General features: G+C 36.2%; 3 protein-coding genes across 3 annotated transcripts; 2 read left to right on the top strand and 1 right to left on the bottom strand.

Moving 5' to 3' along the window:
* LOC118443028 (uncharacterized) lies at positions 1 to 5,030 on the top strand. Its single transcript, XM_035869445.2, has 3 exons — positions 1 to 432; positions 1,729 to 2,598; positions 2,699 to 5,030. The coding sequence occupies exons 1-3, from the start codon at positions 360 to 362 to the stop codon at positions 3,409 to 3,411; spliced, it is 1,656 nt and encodes a 551-aa protein (XP_035725338.1). The 5' UTR covers positions 1 to 359; the 3' UTR covers positions 3,412 to 5,030.
* Positions 5,031 to 5,840: 810 nt separating this feature from the next.
* On the top strand, positions 5,841 to 12,067 carry LOC118441673 (uncharacterized). The gene is made up of 6 exons (XM_035866386.2): positions 5,841 to 6,315; positions 7,110 to 7,193; positions 7,284 to 7,442; positions 7,519 to 7,906; positions 7,981 to 9,366; positions 9,448 to 12,067. Exons 1-6 carry the CDS (start codon positions 6,256 to 6,258, stop codon positions 11,805 to 11,807), a joined length of 4,437 nt encoding a protein of 1,478 aa, XP_035722279.2. The 5' UTR covers positions 5,841 to 6,255; the 3' UTR covers positions 11,808 to 12,067.
* A 48-nt stretch (positions 12,068 to 12,115) lies between these two features.
* LOC118442412 (coiled-coil domain-containing protein 102A) lies at positions 12,116 to 15,552 on the bottom strand. The gene is made up of 7 exons (XM_085664818.1): positions 15,462 to 15,552; positions 14,877 to 15,016; positions 14,002 to 14,732; positions 13,494 to 13,929; positions 13,145 to 13,419; positions 13,000 to 13,076; positions 12,116 to 12,926 (listed from the first exon to the last, which is right to left on the bottom strand). Exons 2-7 carry the CDS (start codon positions 14,985 to 14,987, stop codon positions 12,904 to 12,906), a joined length of 1,653 nt encoding a protein of 550 aa, XP_085520944.1. The 5' UTR covers positions 14,988 to 15,016; positions 15,462 to 15,552; the 3' UTR covers positions 12,116 to 12,903.
* Positions 15,553 to 22,681: the final 7,129 nt, after the last annotated feature.

Genomic DNA, 22,681 nt, shown 5'->3' with positions numbered 1-22,681 from the left:
GCGTACGCACCCCTGGCCCGTAAAAAACGCGAGGGTTTCGTGTCGCACACGAGACTCGTTTATTTCGATTTACCTTTTTATTACTTTCCCCATTTCCCATCTTTTCTTTCGTTTTTCCCTTTTCCTTTTTATTTTCCTTTTTCCTTTTTTTTTCTTTTTTTTTCTTTTTTTCTTTTAAATATTCGAGGACACCAAATCGCGTGTGTTGGTTCAATGTGAGACTTCGTTCGAAGTTAGAATGCCATGGTTTGTGTGATTCTTTGAGGAAAGATCAAGTGGTGAGGAAAAGAGGGAAGACGAAGAAGAACAAAGAATAATAAGAGGAAAAGAAGAGGTAGGAAGATAGCACGGAGGAGAAAATGCCGAGGGCTTTCCTGATCACTCATCGCCGATACAATGGCGTCGAGGAGGAGTTTGATACTTCCGCTGGAGGTGCGAATCTTTTTATAGTTTCTTAAATCGTCAAGACGTTGTGAATAATATGTTGCAATCGATATTCGAAGTTCGTGATAATTCGCGAATGACTTAGATTCGTTTTTAAATGTCGAGGGTTGATAGTTGGACGTTAAAACGTTACATTGATTAACATCAATGATTTTTCATATTTATTTGATAATGAACGCTGAAAGGGATTGATATGATCTCTATATAGCTAAATAATAAGAAATTTATATAATAATAAACAGGTTATTTTTTTCAAGATCAATCCTATATTTAAGTTTTAATAAATTAAAGCTTTCGTTTAAATCGTTAGGAAAGATACAAGAGAATAAGATTTAGTTAACAACGATTGAACGGTAAATTTTTTAGAGATTTAGGAATAGGAGATACTAGGTGCGTCACGAAACTCGCACGACGCATACCGTCGCGATGCCGTCAACCCCTCCAAACCCTCTTTACAAGCGCAACACGCACACGCGCTCGAAAATACGCGGAATGAGCGAGAAAGAAGAGAGAGAGAAAGAGAGAAAAAGAGAAAGAGAGAAAGAGAGAGAGAATGAAGCACGCTATTTCCGTTCTCCCCAAAAACGGAGCTGCGAGCGAACTCTCGAAAGTGCCTGCGTGTTTCACGAATCATCCCGAATTTACTGCTCGGATTTACTGCTCATAACCGAATCCATTTGGTTGATATAAATCGTGGAAAAACCCCTGTTTATTCCGGAAGCGATAAAACTCATCAAATAGTAACAGCGAAGTTTCTCGCGAAGTAAAGTGAGAAAATGGGAGAATGAAAAAAATAATTAGCCGTATAGAATCTTCTTCCTTCTTTCACTTTTTCCGTTTAAAATAAACTAACTGAAGGTATTTACTTCATGAGCTAATTCAAGCTTATTCGGCCACGAAAGAACCACCTGTTGAGTTTAACTATCGATAAATTAAGAGATGTATTTCTATTTTCAAAAGAGGAGTAACATAAGTAATCTATCATTATCGAGATTCGTCTATCTCATGTCAAAAAGGTTTTTAAGATGCTTCCATTTTGTACTAAGTGATGTTAAAAAGAGCAGGCAGGAAAACTTCGAGATGTCGATAGGAATTTATGCGAGTTCGAGGCTTATTGGAAGTTTGCCAGACTAACTTGGTATTGTTAACACTCGAGCTTTCAACGTTTCGACGCGAAGCCGTCGATATGTTCGAGTACATTGAACGCATGAGGCATGAACTTGATAATCTTAAAATATTGAGAAGATAAAGAAAAAAAAAAAAATTATTCTTTTTTATATACAGGTCAAAGTCCTGAACGAGGTGTTAGGCTAGCCGAATATGGTAGTGCTCAGCCTACTTCCGATGGTGCTAGCGAATGCGGCAGCGAGACCTCCTCGGAATGTCCGGAAGAATTGTACAATCTTACGAAACTTGCGGAAGTAAGCCTTGCTGCAGCAGCCGGTACCTTAATTCATCCTAACAATTTGATCTATCAACGATCAAGTTCACCGAGATGTACCGATCCTACGGAAAAATGTAGCAGAGCAGTTGTGCCCAGAACGAAGGATCATCATCATCATCATCATCATCATCTTCACCAACAGCAACGTCTTCAGGAACGGCGAAATACCTATGAAGAAGAACAAAGTTTGGAAAGGACGAGATTCTTCTTCGAGAGTATCGAAAATGAACGAGAGATGCTTGGGATTAAAAGATTATCACCTCCACATCATCGTCATCATCACAGAAATCATCATCATCATCAGACAAATCATCCCCGAGAAGAAACTCCCTTCGTGACGGAAAACAAAATTGAACCACCTCCAAAGGCAACTAATGTCAGCGAACCACCAAATCCTACCGCTCAACAAGCTCGTAGAACTATTCAGAGTAATTTAGAAAATACAAAAAGCGAGGACAACGAGGATCACGAATGTCCCGATTGTGGAAAAAAATATTCTACGTCCTCCAATCTGGCCAGACATAGGCAAACACATAGATCGCTCGGTGATAAGAAGGCCAGGAGGTGTCCACATTGTGACAAGGTTTATGTAAGCATGCCTGCCTTCAGTATGCACGTTAGGACTCATAATCAGGGCTGCAAGTGTCACTATTGTGGCAAGTGCTTTTCCAGGCCATGGTTGCTTCAAGGACATATACGCACGCACACAGGTAAGCAACAATACGACATGGTCAATGAAATTACTCAAATTGAACATAATTGAGAAACGAACTAAATCTTTCTTCTCTCTTCTCTTTTTTTCGATTGCAGGTGAGAAACCGTTCAAGTGTACGATTTGTAACAAAGCTTTCGCCGACAAGTCGAATCTCCGTGCACATATCCAAACACATTCGAACACAAAACCGCACGTGTGTGCTCGATGTGGCAAGGCATTTGCTTTAAAGTCTTATCTTTATAAACACGAGGAATCGTCCTGTATGCGAGCGCATCATCGCTCCTCCATGGAGAAGAACGAATCGAGCGAACGAAAGACAACGTCTAACTCATCGATAACATCCGGTAGAACGAACGAACCTGTTTCAACGGCTTTGGATGCTTTGAACGACTTGCAGACTACGACAACGACGGCAATGGCCACGACGAGTACAACGACAACGTCTTCCTGTATGACAGCTTCACCAACCAGCGTGATCGTTCCACGTTTAGGTCTTCAACATGATCAAACCTGTCCACCATCAGCATTTTCAGCTATCATCAAACACACTGGTGCTACCGAGAATGTTACTCCACCACCAGCTAAGCGTCCTTTCAAAGAACTTGATGGGAAGTCGCAAGAGATTAAAACCACTGAGATCGTTTCCAGCATGGTCATTAGAACCTCGGTGATATCACCCAATCCAGAACACTTGGGTCGATTCAATGAAGCTAAAAAACCTTCTAATACCTTTGATTATTCCGAGTCAACGAGAACTTCGGCTTTCTCGAGACCCACAACGATGACACTCAATTTGGCGATCGCGTGAAACAACGAAAAAAAATTTCGATCTTATCGACTAGTTTCTTTTTATTAGTCTCCTATTTTATTTCCTTTTGTTTTTATAGAACGAAATTGTGTAATCGAGGTGAGATCAATTTTACTTTGTTTCGATGCCAAAGGTGTGTCGATTTCCGACACGTGATGACGAAGTGCCGAATTTAAATAATGATCAACGTCCATTACGTGAACGGGTATTGTCTAAAGTATCTTCCTAATTAGGGACCATGTAGAGAATAGTTGTAATTAATATTAACGTTCTAAGACATCAAACGCATTATATCTTTAAAATGACGTTCCCAGGGTTCTTTTGATTGATCGTAACTTAAGGACATCTTTTTTTTTATTTTATTATATTTCATTATCAACGGCTGAATGACCGTCCAAATTTCTATGCTATTTGACGAATTTTCCAAAACAAGGGACGTCATCTTTTTATTACAAATCTTAATTGAATTACAGTGACATTGATATAATTATTTTATAATTAGATTCAACAATAGAATCTCTTCACGTGCTCTTCAAGGCAGCTAAAAAAGGTGCCTCGCGGATTGTATATAATCATACGAGCGTACCTAGTTACACGAAGAACATTAACGAAATCATAGTGATATTAGATCTGTACAGTAGAATTTACGAATTGTGTTTAATTAAGGTAGTACGATCGATTTTAATATTTCATAAATTCGAGTAAAAAATTTCTCGGTTTAGATTTAGTCCAACTAAAATAATTAATTTAAGAAATATTTTCTTTGTCAAGTTCGTATAAGAAATCGTGAAAGTAATCGTAAAATGTTTAAATGGATTTAAGACGATACTAATTATCGTAAAATTACTTATATCTCTAATGTATTCTATCTGTGATTGAAAAAATTTTAATGATAAATCTTATATGTTGTATGTATGTACGATGTAGGTTGCAGTATATATGATAATTAAGAATTTTTCTTCATTTGTGTTTTATCCTTTACCGATTGTCGGTAAGGATCAGAGTGTGAACTAGTCGAGTCCGTTTTGCTACAACGAGCGCGTAACCCTTCGCATCGAAGCGACTCGTTATGTTATTCTTGCGAGTCTTGTTCATTCTCTGTTCTAAGAATTAACTTTCCATCGAACGATGAGATATTGAAAAATATAAATGAACATTATCGTAGCTCGATAAAGTAGGAATTGCCACGAGTGAAGTGGTTACCACGAGAACTCGAGTGGCAACGGTTATTAATATACGAAAGAATATAATATTATTAGTATTTACTCAAAAACAAAATTATTGTAAGATAGCTTTATATCTCGTTAGATCAGTAAAAGGATCAATGATATTATGTAATATCCTAATTACTGATCAAATTCGAGTATTTACATCTTTTCTTTCTCTTTCTTTCTTTCTTTTAACATTACCGTAGTAATCATTTTACTCGAACATTGTAAATAGCATTCCCAATTTTGTCGTATTTAGAAATTAGATGAACGTGATGCGTAGTCATATTATTAAAGACAGTTTGATACGCTGTTTATTGTAAATAATTGTATGTGCCATTTGTAGTATCGGAGTGCCTTATGTGAATATTTTACTCACTTTTTGTACGAATTGTGAAACTATTTGTCCATCGCAACAAGAAATATATATATATATATAAATATATACATATATATCTATTATCGTGTACATATTTTTTGTATTTTCCTTTTCTTCAATAACTAATATGAAATCATTGAACAAGATGTAAATTCCCATTAAGAGAAGTAGTCTATGTCAGTTATTCGTTTTGTTTTTATTCATTGGTCCCATTATCGGATTGATGAACCGTACGATCGTTAGTGATGCCTCGAACTATAATAAACAGAGAGTTGCTGTATTTAGTAAATGAATTGAAGTCAATAATTAGGACATACCAAGAAGAAATCATTTCGATCGATAACGATGACGATGACGACCATGTCAACGTCTTCTTTGCATCTCTTATTCAGTCATGCAAAGAGATCGATTCATGTCAATGAAAATTAATGTGATCGATACAGTTAAATTTTCTCTATAAGAATTATATATTTTATCTAGTAATCAGATGTTATATATAAATAGAAAAGAAAATTAATATAAAAATAATTGCATAGATAAAAAACAAATCTTTCGTTTATATAATATATATATATATATATATATATATATATATATATATATATATATATGTGTGTAAATTTAATTATTAATGCAAAATTCGAATTAACTTCATAGATAAAAAACACGATGGTCTTATCTTCCATTTGTATAATATATATATATATTATATATATATATTAAAGACAACAAGTTTGAGTTATGAAAATACAAGATCTCAATTATGTGAATACACATTTCGTAGTATCAATATTTATCGGACTTCACGAAAGTATATCTTGGTTGTTGCCGGCAAAGACACATATTCACATCATAAGTTTAGGTAACAAGATCCGCATGAAGTCGAGCGAGAGTAGAGATAACGCAACACTCACAATATGTCTTCTTCTTAGAATTCTTTCTATCAGTTCGCAAGAAAAAAAAATGACAACGTTATTTAAATGATGTCGACCGATAATAAGTAATAAATCTTTTTCTAACATCGTTTAAAATGTTCATTTGAAAATTTTCTTTTATTTTATTTCGTCGAATTTTTGCAATAACTCTTTAAATCGATGTTCCACCGTGAAATGTGCGAGTATGAGTGAACCGGTAAAGAGGAAGTGGAAGAAGAATAAGAAGAAGAGAAGGAGTGAACAGAGTGGGAGTTGACGACTCGGCAGCAACGAAGATCAACGTAGAAATTAATAGTAGAAACGTCCCGAAGAGGCACAAGCCATGCGGCCAATCCTCTTTATCCTGATCTGCTTCATAAATACGGCATTTTCGTACTATTCTGTAAGTTCGTTATTATTAATAAAATTTTTATTATCTTGTCTTTCGTATTTCTTTTCAAAAAAGAATCTCAAGACAATTATTTTAAAAAGGATTTTAAAAGCACGTTCTGCGAAACTGCAATTATCCGTAAAATGTGCGAAAATGTGAAATTATTCGTATGATAAGTTTTATCGGATTTCAACTTGTTGAGAGTGCATTAATTCACGTTATATTTTTACATAAATTTTCTGCGTAGTTATGAAGACTATTTTTTTTTTCCATTAGAAATTAAATAGACGTGCAGAAAATCATTTCAGATAATTTCTAAACATGCTTTTTGTTCGAACGAATGTCTTTTGTTGTCTTTCTATCGAAAAAGATAATGAAAAAAGAAATTATGAATAAATAATAATTAATAATTATTTTATTCTAATTGACAAACGTGTATCGTGATTGTTAAATTGTTTATTAATTTAATATAATCATACTGTCGAATTAGAACAGGTTAGTAGCACGGATCATATTCTGATTCATGTGACTAGAAGATGTTTCTAAAAGAGATTTGAAGATCAGAGTTCACGAGATAAACGGAACCGATATGAAATTACTTGGCCTGCTCCCGATTTGTCTATCCTGCCTTTTTTTAGCTCTACTTTCTTCCTCCAATAAAAAATTATTGTTAGAAACATACGATATGATATCGTGAAAGCTCGAGTTTAAGAGAAAATCAAAGTCTCGAAATCTTGACTAACTTGAATGTGGTATATGAATTTGATGAAATCGACGTTAAATCCGATATTTTATTTTATTTACAGAAGAAAACTCGTTTTGATCGTTCGATTAATGACAAGTTAGATGAGTCAATCAACAAAGAATGGGCTTTCACTGATGATCAAACGGTAAATTGACAATTCAATCTCTCTCTCTATTTACCGTACTAGGTATCCATAATGATAGACTATTAATGATCATTCTTTCATCGTTAACAGTTTTTCATCGCTTATAAAGATAGAAAAGAAAATGCTTGTTATCTGGAGAGATTGAAAGAGGATCACGTAAAACATTATCAAGATGTTCGAATAAAATATCGCGAAAAACAAAATTCAAAAGTCCTTTATGTTCCAAATGAGACATTAACGAAGCTCGAGGTAAAAGTCTATTTAAATATATAACCAAATTTTTAGAATAATTTTCATGATCTCGATCATATTTCTTTCAAATTAGGCATGGCGTGAAGCAGGAGGTCGAATCGTAGATTTTTGTCGAGGTCGTAATATTTATCTCCTTCAAGAAACTAAACCAATTGTAGGAAATGATTTGGATCCGTTCTTAAACGAGATTCCAATTGATGAAAATGATATCTCATCGAAAAGAGTTGCTGATGTTGTATTGATACCGCTTCTCAGTCGAGCTAAAAGAGAAATTCAATTAGAGAATCGAAAAAAATTGAACGAAGAATTCGAGAAAATTCGAATACGTCGTCAAACGTCACAGTTTCGTGGAAGGTTCCGAGGACAAACTCAATCGCAATATTTAAATCTTGGTAACGATGGACAAACAGAAGGCAAAGCCGAAGCGGAAGCAACACAGCAGTCATCTCGAGCAGTTGTTGGTATGTATCGATAATTTCTATTATATCTTGATATTCTAGGATATCTTATAATTTATTAAATTTAAATATTTCAGCTGGTAATCATGGTATGGGCCAAGCACAAAGTATGTCTTCAAGTGGAAATGGTTGTGAAGACTGTCCAGGATATCAACCTGATTATGCTCTTCACGTAGACCAAATTCCAGGTAAATTACAGATTCAAGGATTGCCTAAGGAAGGACAATATATTACTGGACCAGGTACTGGTGGAACTCCAGGAAGAATGATAGCGGTAGATTATCCTGGAAGTATGGTACCTGGCACTAGACCAACAGAAGGGGCTGAGCAATATCCTAAAGCAATATCTGGATCTACGGTACCGAAAAGTACTGTCCCTGATTGGCAAACTTATCCTGGAGGAATTCAACCAGGAACTGGAACATATCCCACTGGACCAATTGGACCGGGAAGTGTAACACCAGGACAATATCCTGGTGTTGTACCAAGTGGAGCTTATCCAGGTGCATTTGTGCCAGGAGGTGTTCCAACTTATCCTGGAGGCATCATACCAGGAACAACAGGAGGTGGTGGGCCTGGTGGTACTGTTCCGGGAACTGGTGTAATGTACCCTGGCGGTGTTCCACCTGGAACTGTGCAAACTGGAGGTGATGTGGTATATCCTGGTGGCACCGTAACAGGAACAGAAGCAATAGAAGGAGCTGGAGTATATCCTGGAGGTACTGCACCCGGAACTGTGCCAACTGGAGGTGGTGTAGTATATCCTGGTGGTACCATATCAAGAACTACTGGAGCTGGAGTATATCCTGGAGGTGCTGCACCGGGAAGTGTGCCAACTGGAGGTGGTGTAGCTTATCCAGGTGGACCCGTAACAGGAACTACTGGAGTTGGAATATATCCTGGAGGTACTGCACCCGGAACTGTGCCAACTGGAGGTGGTGTAGTATATCCTGGTGGTACCATAACAAGAACTACTGGAGCTGGAGTATATCCTGGAGGTACTGCACCGGGAAGTGTGCCAACTGGAGGTGGTATAGCATATCCAGGTCGACCTGTAACAGGAACTATAACAGGAGAAGCTGGAATGTATCCTGGAAGCACTGCACCGGGAACTGTGTCAACTGGAGGTGATGTAGCATATCCTGGTGGCACAGTAACAGGAACTACACCAACAGGAGGAGCTGCAGTATATCCTGGAGGTATTGTACCGGGAACTGTGCCAGTTAGAGGTGGTGTAGCATATCCAGCTGGACCCGTAACAGGAACTACTGGAGTTGGAGTGTATCCTGGAGGTACTGGACGGGGAACTGTACCAACTGGAGTTAGTACTTATCCTAGTGGTGATATTCGAGGAACCATAACAACAGATGGTGGAACTTACTCAGAGCCTGTAAGAGGTACTATAATACCTGGACGTGTTCCATCAGAAGCACTACGTCGACCTGGAGAACGTTACCCAGCAGGTATCGTATATAAACTGTGACGATAGAAATGTAGCTTTATGACGTTAGAAATCTAGTTTTATGGCTAATTACTTTTTTCAGAAACTTCAATTCCAGGAGTTTCTTATCCAACTGGTACTGGGACAGGTGGAACGGTAACATATCCTGGTGGAGTTCCACTTGGAGTAGACACAACGGGTGTTAGTGGTCAAGGAGTTCCTACTGGTGGTAGTGGAATGTATCCTGTTGGAATTCCTAGTACTGTTGTTACGGGAGGTCCTGCTTATCCTGGTAGAGTTGTCACAACGGATGGAAGAGGAGTTTCTGGTGCAGGAATTATTCCTAATATTGTTACATCTGCTAAAACAGACGTCGGTACTTCTATATCGTATCCTGGAATACCATCTGGAATACCAGGAATTAGTACTCCGCAAGGTGGAGTAGCACAACCAGGTATGACTAGATTTATAACTCCAGGAACCGCATATCCAGGAGCACCTTTACCAGGAAGCGGAGCTACTGGAGTGACTACTACAGGTGGAGGTTATCCAGGTTCTAGTGTATTTTTGCCAGGAGGCGTTGGAACTTATCCTGGAAGTGTCATACCAGGAACAGGACCTACAGGAACAGGAGGTGTACAGTATCCTCCTTCCGGAATACTACCTTCTGGTCAAATTACAAATATTCCTAGTATCCCTCAATATCCTACTATTAATCAATACTATCCAGGTGGAATCGGCGGTCAAATAATTCCAGGTCAATATCCAGGAAGTGTCGGTACCGTAGAGGCGTCACAATATTATCAAAAACCTAAAGATATTTCGCTCACAAGTGCAGAAGATGATGGTGCAGATACCCAAGCAGCTAGTTCCGTAAAACAAGTTGATTCTGGTACAGAAGCAAGTGCATCCGCCCAAGGTAAATACGGACAGGGTACTGCACAATCTCAAGTGTCTGGAATTTACAGTGGTTCTGCATCATTTTCGGCGCAAGCTGGTACCCGTGATATTAATAGAAGTGCTCAAGCTGAAATAAGTGGCGGTAAAGATGGTGCTGTAAGTAATGCAGAAGGTGTTGCTGGTCGTGGAAAGAGTCAAGCTCAGGTTCAATTAAATTCTGATTCTGGTGATACTTCAACGGGAGCTCAAAGTAGCGGTTGGAATCATGGAACAACCTCTCAGGTGCAAGCCAGTTCCAAAGGTGGAATGGCTGATGCACAAGCTAATGGCGAAGGTAGCACTTCTAGCCAGGCACAAATTGGTTTTCAGCCATATTTAAAAAATGATAATAAAGTTGAAAAACATTCGCTTCCCTTCCGTGGTGGAGGTGCGGCGTCTGCTCAAAGTGGAACTCGTAGAGGTCAATCTCAATCTCAATTACAGGGATCATTTCAATATGGTATCACTTATACCGGTGCTGCACAGGCTGGCTCAGGATCTGGCGCAGCAGCTTCTAGAAAGCCATTTAACTTCAATCTTACTAATTCTGAAATTTATAGGTCATATAAACCAAGTAATATACCATCGTTATCTAAAAACGACGCCACGGAAGTAACAACTGTCTCGAGTGATGCCGATTTTAGTCGTATTCAGGCACAACGGCATGGTTTACAGACTAGCTCAAGTTCTCGACAAACGGTTGTTAGTGGTATATCAAAAGAAAAAGCAGAAGCTTCAATGAATAGGAAAGAACAATCTATGGACAACAAACATGCAGCTGAACCAGTTTATGGGGAGGAAGAATACGAAGATCAGTATGAAGACGAAGATTATGATTCGCCCGTTAGACAAAATCCTCCACCCAACTTAGAAACTTTTTCTTCTAATAAAAAACTAGAAGATCAACATCAATCGCAAATGATACAGATCGGCAATGCTAATCGATATGATGTTCGAGTTACTCAGGACTCAAATACTGCACAAGAAGGTGACAGATTACAACCAGGTCAATCCTTACCAGGTTATACCATTCCACCTGGTTTTCGTGGAAGAGTATTATCAATTGCCGGTGATGATACTGTTGCTAAAGGCGATGGGAAAGCTCAATCGCAAACTGTTGCACTAATTCCAGCGCAACCAAATAATACTCTTGAAAACAAATCGCTTGTTTCGGAAACACGATCGCTTCGTAACAATTACCCTCGCTTTACAGGAACTCCTATTTCTAAAAATAATGGTGATCGCCTCAACGCTCCTACTCGATCGTCATCTAATAGTTTTCTTACACGTGATTTAGATAAATCGATTAGACCTAGTTACTATACTGTAACAAATAGTGTCGCTGGTAAAATAGATGATAACAAAAGCTCTCAAAAAAAATACGAACATCGATATTATACTAAAAGTTCCACGTGCGGATATTTTACATTTTCTTGCAATATCGTATACGGTTCTAATGGTAGAACAAAAATTTGCAAACCTAAAGTACCAACATATCCCGATGGTACACCAATGAAGTGTTAATTAATCACACTGTGTGTATTATATTATTATATATATATATATAAACATATTGTATTATTTTATAATATTCATTAGTAAAATTTTTATTGTCCATTTAGTTAATATACGTAATCTCTTTCATAGATTGCTTTCTGCCATAAAAATATGTATAATTGAAGAAAACAAATATATCGTTTTTTAAATATGTAACTATTATATAAACATCATAATTTCATAGGAGAGATTATTATTAGAATATTATTACAATTATATTTCTAAATGAGCAATATTTCTCTTTGAAAATATTTTAATGCATGTTATCGTATTACTGCCCAACTGTTATTCATCGATTTACTAATAAAGTACATTCGGAATAAAAGAAGAGTATTATTCGTTTTTATTCATTCAATCATAAGCTAATTTTTATGAGTCAATAATTTAAAAATACTTTTACTCTGACTATTTCTAAAAATGTTTGTTCTCTAGTTACAATTAGTATAATATATCTCATAACTGTAACACTAAAATCACGGGCACATAGGTAAATGCATTATTGCTTTATCATATTCTACTTACATTTTCAACATTGACATAAGGATTTGAACCATACGAATCAGGTATCATGACTTGTACATTTCGTAAGTCTTTTAAAAAATTGCAATTGCGTGTGTTATTACTTTTTCTTATAATATATACAGTGTGTACATACATACAAAAAATTATAAAAAATATAAACTTTAAAAATCTAAATCTTCATTAAATAAAGATGTACAAATTAAAATGAAGAAATATATAAAAAGTAAAGATTATTTACAATAAAAATTGAAATTTCATACATATGAAATAAAAAAACCAAAAATAATTAAACATATAAATAAATCTTATAAGTGCATAGTGTTTTAAAAATACATTTACAGGAATAAGACAAAATACCTATTTTGCTGATTACTATGTATACACATTTACAAAATCGCTAATGAAAGAATGTTGTCAGTGGAGTGTTAAGATTATAGGAATATAAGAAATATAAATTATTTTTACCTCCTAACGATTTGTTTACTCCATCTATTTTCTTATCTAAACGAAATATGAATATGTTTACCATAGCAATTATGTATTAGGCTTGATTTGCTTCATAATCTAAAACAATAAATGTCTCAAAAAGTAATTTCATATTAGCTTATACCTAAATTATAGACAGATGAAAGCATACCATCAGATAATTCCTCATCATCTTGTAATTTATTATCTAATGATTCCACAGATCTGTTCACTCCACTTGTTTCAGAACTAATAATGAAGCAGAATATGATTAGTTTAGAAAATATAATTATATTATATAGAAAATTAAAATTTACCTGTTTTTAAAATGTTCTAATTGTACATTTGCTGACTGTAGTTGCTCTAAAAGATCTTCATTAACCCGCTGTAATTTACGTACACTATTGGTTGAAGCATCTAATTCATCTTGAGCTAAAGATAATTCTTTTTTAAGTTCATCTACTCTTCCTCTCACTCTTTTAACCTCTCCTTCGTATTGTTCCAGTCTTCGTATTGCGTGTGATAATTCTGTTGTTTTTTCACCCAAGAGTTTTTTTAATTTTGTTTGAGAATGTTTTATATCTGACAATTCCTGATAAAAAAATTAAAGTACGTAAAACAATTAATTTTTTACAAAACATAAATAAATTTCCATAAAATATAAACCTTGTTTCTATCTAAAAGCTCTTGTTGTAACAGCTTTCCATCTGTATCTATAGTGGAAAGAGGACGAGATCGTCGTGATTCTAATCTTTCTTGTAAGTCATGCAATTCAATACGTAATTGCTTATTTTCTCTCTCTAATGAAATTTTTTCAGTCTCCAAGCGTTCACGTTTACCCCATTCTGCCGCATTTTCAGCTTGTAATTTTCCTAATTCTGTCCATAATTCAGACAATCTACGATCCATTCCTTCTTTACTTAAAGTTTCAACAACCAAATCATTGTGTGCAGTACTAAGTTCATCTTGATATCGTTCTTTTAACTCCAAGAGCTCTCTCATAGCATCAGCTCTACTTTCTTGAAGTTCAACACACTGTTCTTGTAACTGTGTAACTTCTGCTCTCAATTTCTCTATACCTCTGTGCAATGAATTCTTTTCTCTATAAAAACAACATTAGCATTAAGAAAAAGTAATGTTCTAGATAAAAGATATTAATTATATAAAGACTTACTCTCTTTCAGCAGAAATAGTTTTGGTAGCTTCATCCAATCTAAGTTGTAACATAGAAAGTTTCTGTGCTAATATTTCTTCATTGTACATTTCTATAGAAGATTGCCGTTTCTCTGCTTTACTTTCTATTGAAGATTCTGCAACTAATTGTGCAATATCTCTGTCTAACTTACTCAAGGAACCTTCTTTGTACAATTCTACTGCATGTTTTGGAACTGCACCTTGAAGTACATATTCTTCAATGTCTCTATCTGGTAAAGCAGTATGATTACCAACATTAACATTTGACTCTTCAAATGACCGTTGGCATGATAATGCTTCTTTTTGACTTCCTTTTTCTTGTTGTTCTACATTATTGTAAAAATCTAACAATTCGTCAATTCCAAGCGTACTTCTCAATTGTGAATCCGATTCCAGCACCGAGAATATTTGTTGATTGAACTGTCCTGCATGTTTCAAAAGTAACATATGTATTTTCTCCATTTCATTTTTCAACTGTTCATTCTTCATTTCTAATTCTTGAGATTCATGTTTATATGTATTAGCATCTTTCATAGCAATTTCTAATTTTGCTCTAAGTGCTTTGGCCTCTTCCCTTGCCATGTTCCTTTCATTTCTAACTTTGCTCCACTTTTCACGCCAATTAGCAGTACAATCTGACCACCACCTCATAGTTTTTTCCATTTGAGCAGCTCGTGCCCTAGCTTCCTCCAATTCTCTCTGCCGTAAGGCCTAATATTAACAAGATGAATAAAAAAATATTTCTAATATAAAATAATTCCCATTCTTTATATTAATAATGCAATAGCTAATAACAATTATTAAAGAAGATAAAATAATAAATAAAAATCATAATTAACAAATATGTAATATTACCTCTTTAGTTTCCCATTCACTATCCATATAACGTGACGAAGAAGATACATTAACATCATGTTCTCTCATGTATCGTCGAGATGACGTTCCACTGGCTGTCGACTGTGCCATGACTCCAAAATCTAACCTATATTACCTTTCTAACAAAATTACAATTGAATTCAAGGAAACAATGCAAATCAATAATATTTGTGAATAGATATCACACGTTATTTATACAATCTCTTTATTACATTTTTCTCTTCATCGTATAAAAGAGATTTCCTATACGATATATAAGTATAAAAGCAATCAGTTTACGTATGTTTTATCTTTTCGCATGCACTTGCATGCAGGTGCACACACGTTGCATTCATATGTATTTATCGAAGTTAATATAATTAAGATAATATTTATTTGTCTTCAATCAAGTAGGTATATTGAATATCTATAAACGATATATTACAAATATACAGAAAAAATCACTACTATGGAAAACTAAAGATTTCAATCGCACATCCGCGAATTCATAGGTTCGCTAGTGTCGTTATTTTCCGTACTCTCCTTTTTGATTAAACTTTCTCTGAAATTCTTTTAAACACTTACAATAAAATATCATTTCTATATCTTATACAAACATACAACATTGTCTTGGCTTGATAAGGTAGTGATAAATTAAAAAAAAAATAATAATAACCACAATGGCAGTAAACATGTTTATCTGCCATCTATGCAAATACTATCAAACTATATGAATTTACTCGAGTGGTTTGTTATTAGCATGTGGCAATATATAGTGCTGCCATCTCTTAGGGGGATGAAAGTTTGAATTTTATTTCCTCTTTAATATACATTATTCATTTTAAAAACAGATTATATTATATTAAAAAGTAAACCTCAGCGTTAATTTTCTTTGTAAATTTAGTAACTAATAGAACGATAACAATAAAAATCATAACATTTTCTTATAAGATAAATTACATATACATGATAAAATGTGAAAATATGGAACAATTTTGATCGGAAAAAATGTTCAAAATTATTGAAATATTTTCATAATTATTGAATGTGTGTAAGAAGAAACTGTTCTCTAGTTTAATAATAGTAATGAAGGAGCTCGAGCTTTCGTCCCCTGAATTTCTTCTCCCATCCTTTCTATTCTTCATTCTTGGAAGAAATAAAAGCAGAGTTGTAAGAGTCGGATGATTAATATCCAGCCGACAGTTTGTGAAGCGGGCAGCCAATAAACGGGATAAAAATACTCGTGAAAAATAGCGCGCTCATTAGGGGTACAGTCACATCTGTGACTGCTGCCTGGAACGCGCTAGAGGAGACCAGAAAGTCGCGACGGAGAAGGCAAAACGGAGGGACAGATTTATTAAAGTAATGGTAGATTATTTTAATATTCCGATGGGAGCGCGTGCTCTCTTTCTTTCACTTTCCCCCCTTCCACCTTCCTACCCTCTCTCTTTCTCTCTCTCTGTCTCTCGCTCTTTCTCTCTTTTTCTCTCTTTCTCTCCATTCGTTGTCTTGTGCAATTCAATAATCCTCCTTGCCCCATCTTTTCTCTTTTTTCCCTCTTCTTTTCTTTTATAACCGGAATTGAAATAGCGAAGCTTCCACTCGTTTTACATTATTAGTAATAAACTCGATGTTTTACGCGATGCAGCAGACTCTACATTTTGCCTTCTTCCTATCTTATACTTTCGAACTTGCTTTCGCATTCATGAACATTTCCGATATCACGATATCAACGATATACATACGTCATCTCACCATATTGTTATTCTTGAAAGATCCCCCTAACGAAATCTCACTGTTCTTTTTCTATAGAGAGAAATGAAAAAAAAAAATAAGAGAAAAATGAAAAAAAAAGAAGAGAGAAAGAGAGGGGTGGGGCAAAGGAGAGAAAGAAATCTGAAAACGGTAACGCGTAATTTTGCATTCGAAATCGTACAGGTAAATTTATTTGACCATTTTTGTTTTCGAAATCTATTCGTATGATCTTGCACCGCGTATATACCCAATGTATATTACTCGATGTTCGAAATATTTTTCGTGCTCTTTTTTTTTGTTTTTTTTTTTTTTTTATTTGTTACTCTCTCCCTATTTCTTTTTTCTTTTTTTTTTTTTTTATCGAAATTAAACGTTTCACTTTATCGTTACGTACGGCAATTAATAATAACTCACGATCGGGCATATCTTTTATAACCTTCCGGAGTATAAATTGCGAAATTCTGGAATTATCAGGCGACGGGAATGAAAGGCTATTTCCGTTGCACGGAATCGCGAGCAATATTTTACGCGGGATTGGGGTTGAACGCGGACACATCGACGTTTGATATTTTTATGCAGTGGCGCCACCGCGGTGAGATTTACGAGGCAGATATGCGATCACAAAATGTCCGACACTAAATCAAACATGTTGCATTGGAAAACATCCGAAATTATTATTGGGACTTTTATTGGTCTTCTGGAAATGAAATAAATGTATGACGTAACTTTTATAACCTTCCTATGTTCTCGATAGACATAGGTAAGTATTTTTCGATGACTTTTCAAAAGAAAAAAAATATTACTTCTAAAAGATATTTGCGAGTATTTTCAATATCATCATCAGATCCTCCTTTGTTTCAATCAAACGAAGATAGAATCGGAAGTTACGTTTAAATTTCGAAAATGACAAAAATATAGAAAAGTCACGTAGTTTGGGGTAGTCCGAACGAGACAATATATCGCAGTTATTGTCCATTAGAGGAGCGCAACGTGGCCATCTACGCCACGAACTTATTTTATGATATTGCTGACTTTCTCGCTTTTCCTTCTTCTACGATCATTGTCTTAGTATCACGGATATTCACTACCCATTTCACCTACTCTAACGCATCCGATGAAGTTTCTAACAGGTTTACCAAGTGATATTATCAACGTTACTGTCTACGTTAAGACGGTAAATATATTCATCGATAAATCGATCTCTTTCGTTAATCATCGATCATTGCCTTCATTTGAATCTCGCGAAGGCACTAGTCTGAAAATTATCGTAATCGTGAAAAATGTATCATTCTAAACGGTCACATAAATCTGCTCTCGCACTATTCTACTCCTTAGCCGAGAGAAAGAGAGAGAGAGAGAGAGAGAGAGAGAGAGAGAGAGAGAGAGAAAGATAGAGAGAGTAAAAGAGAGTACGAGAGAGAGAGAAAGAGAGAGAGAGAGAGTAAAAGAGACTACGAAAAAGAGAGAGAGAGAGTAAAAGAGAGAGCACGAGAAAGAGAGAGATGGAGAGTAAGAGAGAAAGAGAGAGAGAAAGAGAGAGAGAGAATACCGTAAGAGACGATGGCAGAGAGGGCTGGTTAATTGGCATGACAGATAGAGGGTGCGAGAGAAGTTGTCGCTTAGTAACATTACGTCGCGATGAAAGTGATATCCAACCCCCGTACGTCGTACCTACCCCCGCTACGCTCTACCGCTCGCACACAACTCCATTCCCCCGATGTTGGCTTCACAGATGAACGATCAGAGTAGTTTCCACGAGCATTCGATTTCTACTATCATTAGAAACGTTCCAAACAATCATTAATATTACGAGATACCCGAAAAGCTATTACCATTCATCGACCGACGTTGAGTCGGTTCGAGTGATGATACTGGTCTTTAAAAAAAGAGAAAGAACGTAATAAAAAAATGGACAAAAAAAAAAAGAAAACCTGCATTTTAAAAGCAAATCCTATAACACTTTATTCTATATGAATTGAATTAATATTTCCAATGAATATTATGAACGAATAAATGCATATTTTTTAAGAATGAAGAATTAGGAGAGCTAAAAAAATGATTTTCCGTTGAAGAGTCATATAGGTCGAGTAATAGACTGGCAACCAGCCGAAACTGAAAATTTACTTAAAGCGATTAGCATGGTGGCTCTTCCGAAGCATCTATCGGCGTCATATCTCTTTGTCAAGAAAGCGAGTGAGTATGTTTGCGCGGGGTCGAACGGTATACTAAGCTACAAAAGACCAACGTAGCTTTATATCCCCGAACATCGTTTACTGCTTTTCCCTTCTCTATACATCATCCGACGACTCATCTGCTGACTTGTTATTAAATTAATCCTTCGTTTAGTCAAATTGATGCATTGATATCACAGAGCACTCATAACTCACGACACCCCCTTGTTTCACGTATACACGTATACAAACATACGCAGAGAGAGAGAGAGAGAGAGAGAGAGAGAGAGAAACAAGTGTAGACCCTCTTGATCTAACGAGGGGCTACAAGAGCTCTCAGTGCGATCACCATTTGCGACTTCACTATTTATTAATATCTTTAGTTAACATTTTAACCAGGCACTAGGCAATCTAACGCTGACGTCATCGGTTGATAAGTGACCCACCTCTTCTTACTCTTCTTCTCTGGGAAAAGCGAGAGCGTTTTGATAATAACGTCGGTTTCTCGTCATCAATAATTCAAATCCGGTTTCTCTTCGTTCGACGATCGGTGTTTAGGTGGATGGGGGAGAGACGGCATTTACTTTGTCTCCGCGGGAGATCTTGTTTCGAGAAAGGCAACGCTCGAATGGGGTGACTTTAATACCCGCAAATAAAAGTGCACGTGACTCTTTTAAATAATCCTTTAGTACTTCGCCCTCCTTTTGGACTTTTCAAAGTGATTGTATCAAACAACTTAAAAGTTGTAGCCTATTTTCTTCCCCCGTTTCTCTTTTCCCACAAGATATACTTAGCAACAAATTACACGTATCTATATACCTACATATATATATATATATATAGTATAGAGCTATTGTGGGTAGCAAGAATCTAATACTTTTTATATCCAAAGAAAATAGTATCGATTACGACGTGGACCTTGCTCGGGCAAAGTCATAATCCGTTGCCGTGGTCCCTCGTAAGCGCGCGAATCGCTAGCTTGCTCTTCTACGCGTATCCTTTTTGGAGTATGGCGTTACCGCAGTAGGAGAACAAGTACGTTGTAACTTGTAGGGTATTTGAGCTGTAAAAAACATGGTGCCAGAACTCGCACTTGAGAGAGAGAACGAGAAAGAGAAAGACATAGGGAGAGAAACAGAAAGAGAGAGAAAGAGAGAGAGAGAGAGAGAGAGAGAGAGAGAGAGAGAGAGAGAAAGAGAGAGAAAGAGAAAGAGAGAGAGAGAGAGAGAAAGAGAGAGAGAGAATAGAAACGTGTGCCACGTCTGAGCAGAATCGAGTAGAGTAAAACGGGCGCAGGGTAGGCCATAAACAAGTGCTTACCGCAATCTAATGCGTCTGTAATTGCTCGAGCACCAGTATCTCCCCCAACGGTCCCACTTGCTCGCGCGATTTAATTACTATGTAAATGTCGCATTCCCTAACCTGTCCGTTTTCCCTCTCCATCCTCTTTCACTCTATCCCTCTCTCTCGTTCATCCTCTTTCCCTCTTCTCTCTCTCTCTTTCTCCCTCTCTTCCTCTTCTCCTCTCTTCCACTCTTCCACCTCTTGTCCCGTACACCCTTCTCCCGCTGTCGCCCGATGTCCTTAATTACTTTATACGTTATTATAGCCCACCAACTACCGCCGACCGTACTCTCACTCCATCCGGCACCCAGACATTCCACTCCATTTCGCTCGGCCATATTGTTTGCTGGCTCAAGGCGACGCCTTCGTGTCTCTACCAGCATTCACGAATATTTTCCTATTGTTTCGTTTCATACAAATCGCGATCGACTAAGTAATTTAGAAAGAAGGTATAAGAATTATCGACGATCTTAATCAAAAGAGATTTTCATTGATATAGATATATATATATATGATACATATGTATGAGTATGTATATATTTAAAAATTAGAAAAGAATAGAGTATAAGAATATTCTTCCTAAATTAAAATTTTGGAAGAATTGAATTTCTTTTTTCTATTATTTATTTTAATATAAAAATATTAGAAAAGAGAAAATCACTGTTTGTTCTTTTTTTTTTTTGTTTGATTTTAATTCTTTTACTTGTTTCCTTAGACCATTTTCATAATCATCGACTCCATGTATATACCTACATGTTTACTGCTAATCGAAACTTTATACTCCTTTATATGAACTAAATCCTGGGATCTGGCGTCGCCTAACGGATCCCGTCGTACACGCGTTTATCCTACACGTGTACCGATCCTCCACGCAATCATCCTACACGCGATGGCCCTACGCATACTGATTCCACACACGAACCAATCCTGTAAGGGATGATACTACACACTCCATGATCCTACACGCGTAAGTACTAATCCTCACAGTGACCAATCCCCCTCTATACAATATAATAGTAATAGTATATACAATGTGATCTTTGCTCGCACGTATTAGATATACTTGATCGTCTTTTAAGATAAATACAATATTTTAATGATTCTATATTATATTTAAAGAAATAATAAAAACAAAAAAATAGAACAAATCGTTTTATTCGTTCTCTAATTTATTAAACAAACATTGTACTCTCGCTTTCTATCGTGAAATTCAACCTTTACCTGTTGCACTGAGATGTTCTTATCAAAATATCTTGACGCGTCATCTCTGTCATCCCTGATTAGAAATCTTGAGAAATGTCCACTCCAATCCGACTACATTGACATTCGCTCGCCCTGTGACTATTTGCATGCGGGAATCTCTAATAATAACGATAATGAGGCTAAATTCAAACGACCTAACAAAAAATGTCCATTAAATGAAACATAAAAATCTCTTTTGCATACACATATAGCCAATAGTTCTCCAACAAACAATTTCGACTAATGAAAACCGTCCTAGGACTCTAATCGGGCTCGTTCCAATTTATTAATTATCGAATAATCGATTTTAACATTAGCTGGCGTACCGCATAATCGATGTTCGATTATACGGCACATAAATTCGTACGAATTAATTCAATGACCGTTGATAAAGCATAATTATCAGAAAGGGAGGTCCATCGTGCGTTAGACCGAATAAAAGCATACAACCACTTTCTCTCTCTCTCTCTCTCTCTCTCTCTCTCTCTCTCTCTCTCTCTCTCTCTCTCTCTATCTATCTATTTCTATCTCTCTTCTTTCATTATTAATCCAATTTGTTATTAACTTTTAAGAACTTATTTCATGAATAGATATTAAAAGAGTTATTTTTTAATTTTTGAACGATCATATTAATCTTCTTATTTCTTACATCTCATAATTTTATATTTAATTATAATGTCTCATAATCTTACGTTTCTTGTTTTTATTTTAAATATCTCATTTTTAAATAACATGCGTTTATAATATTATAATGTGTTGAATTTTACTAATTCTACTTATGTATGAATATATTATACATTATATTCTTTTTTCGCGTAACGAGTAAGCTCACGCAAATTCACGTATGTAAGTACTGAACTACACGTATATACCGTTGTTCTTTCTTTCACGACAAGACAATGGCGATTCCGAGGTCTGTTTCCTTTTTTTTTTTTTCTTATCTGTTAAACAAGTGCTCGCGGAGAAAAGATAAAGAGAAAGAGAAAGAAAGGTGGGTTTACCTATACACCGACGCACGACGGAGAAAACAATTTCATTTCATTCGTGCGGTTTCCACGCTCTCCGTCTTCGATTCGCCATCTCTCTCGGTCTTTCAACAGTATAAATGGCCTTGCTGTCCACAGGAGTCCGATAATGTGGCGACCGAGAGGGTCGTAGAAGGGCTTTGGCCAGTTTGTCAGCCACCGATGTACCTAAGAGGGTCTCCCTCTCCTCCCACGTCGATTTGTCTTGTACCGCAATGGATAAACTTCACGCAATCTGCCAGCAACATTTCTCAAAAAGAAAATTCGT

This window comes from Vespa mandarinia, chromosome 2 (genome assembly GCF_050613455.1).
Source record: "Vespa mandarinia isolate Hongniang chromosome 2, ASM5061345v1, whole genome shotgun sequence".
NCBI classification, from domain to species: domain Eukaryota; kingdom Metazoa; phylum Arthropoda; class Insecta; order Hymenoptera; family Vespidae; genus Vespa; species Vespa mandarinia.
Note: the sequence above shows the minus strand (reverse complement) of the source record. Positions and strands in the feature narration are given on the sequence as shown.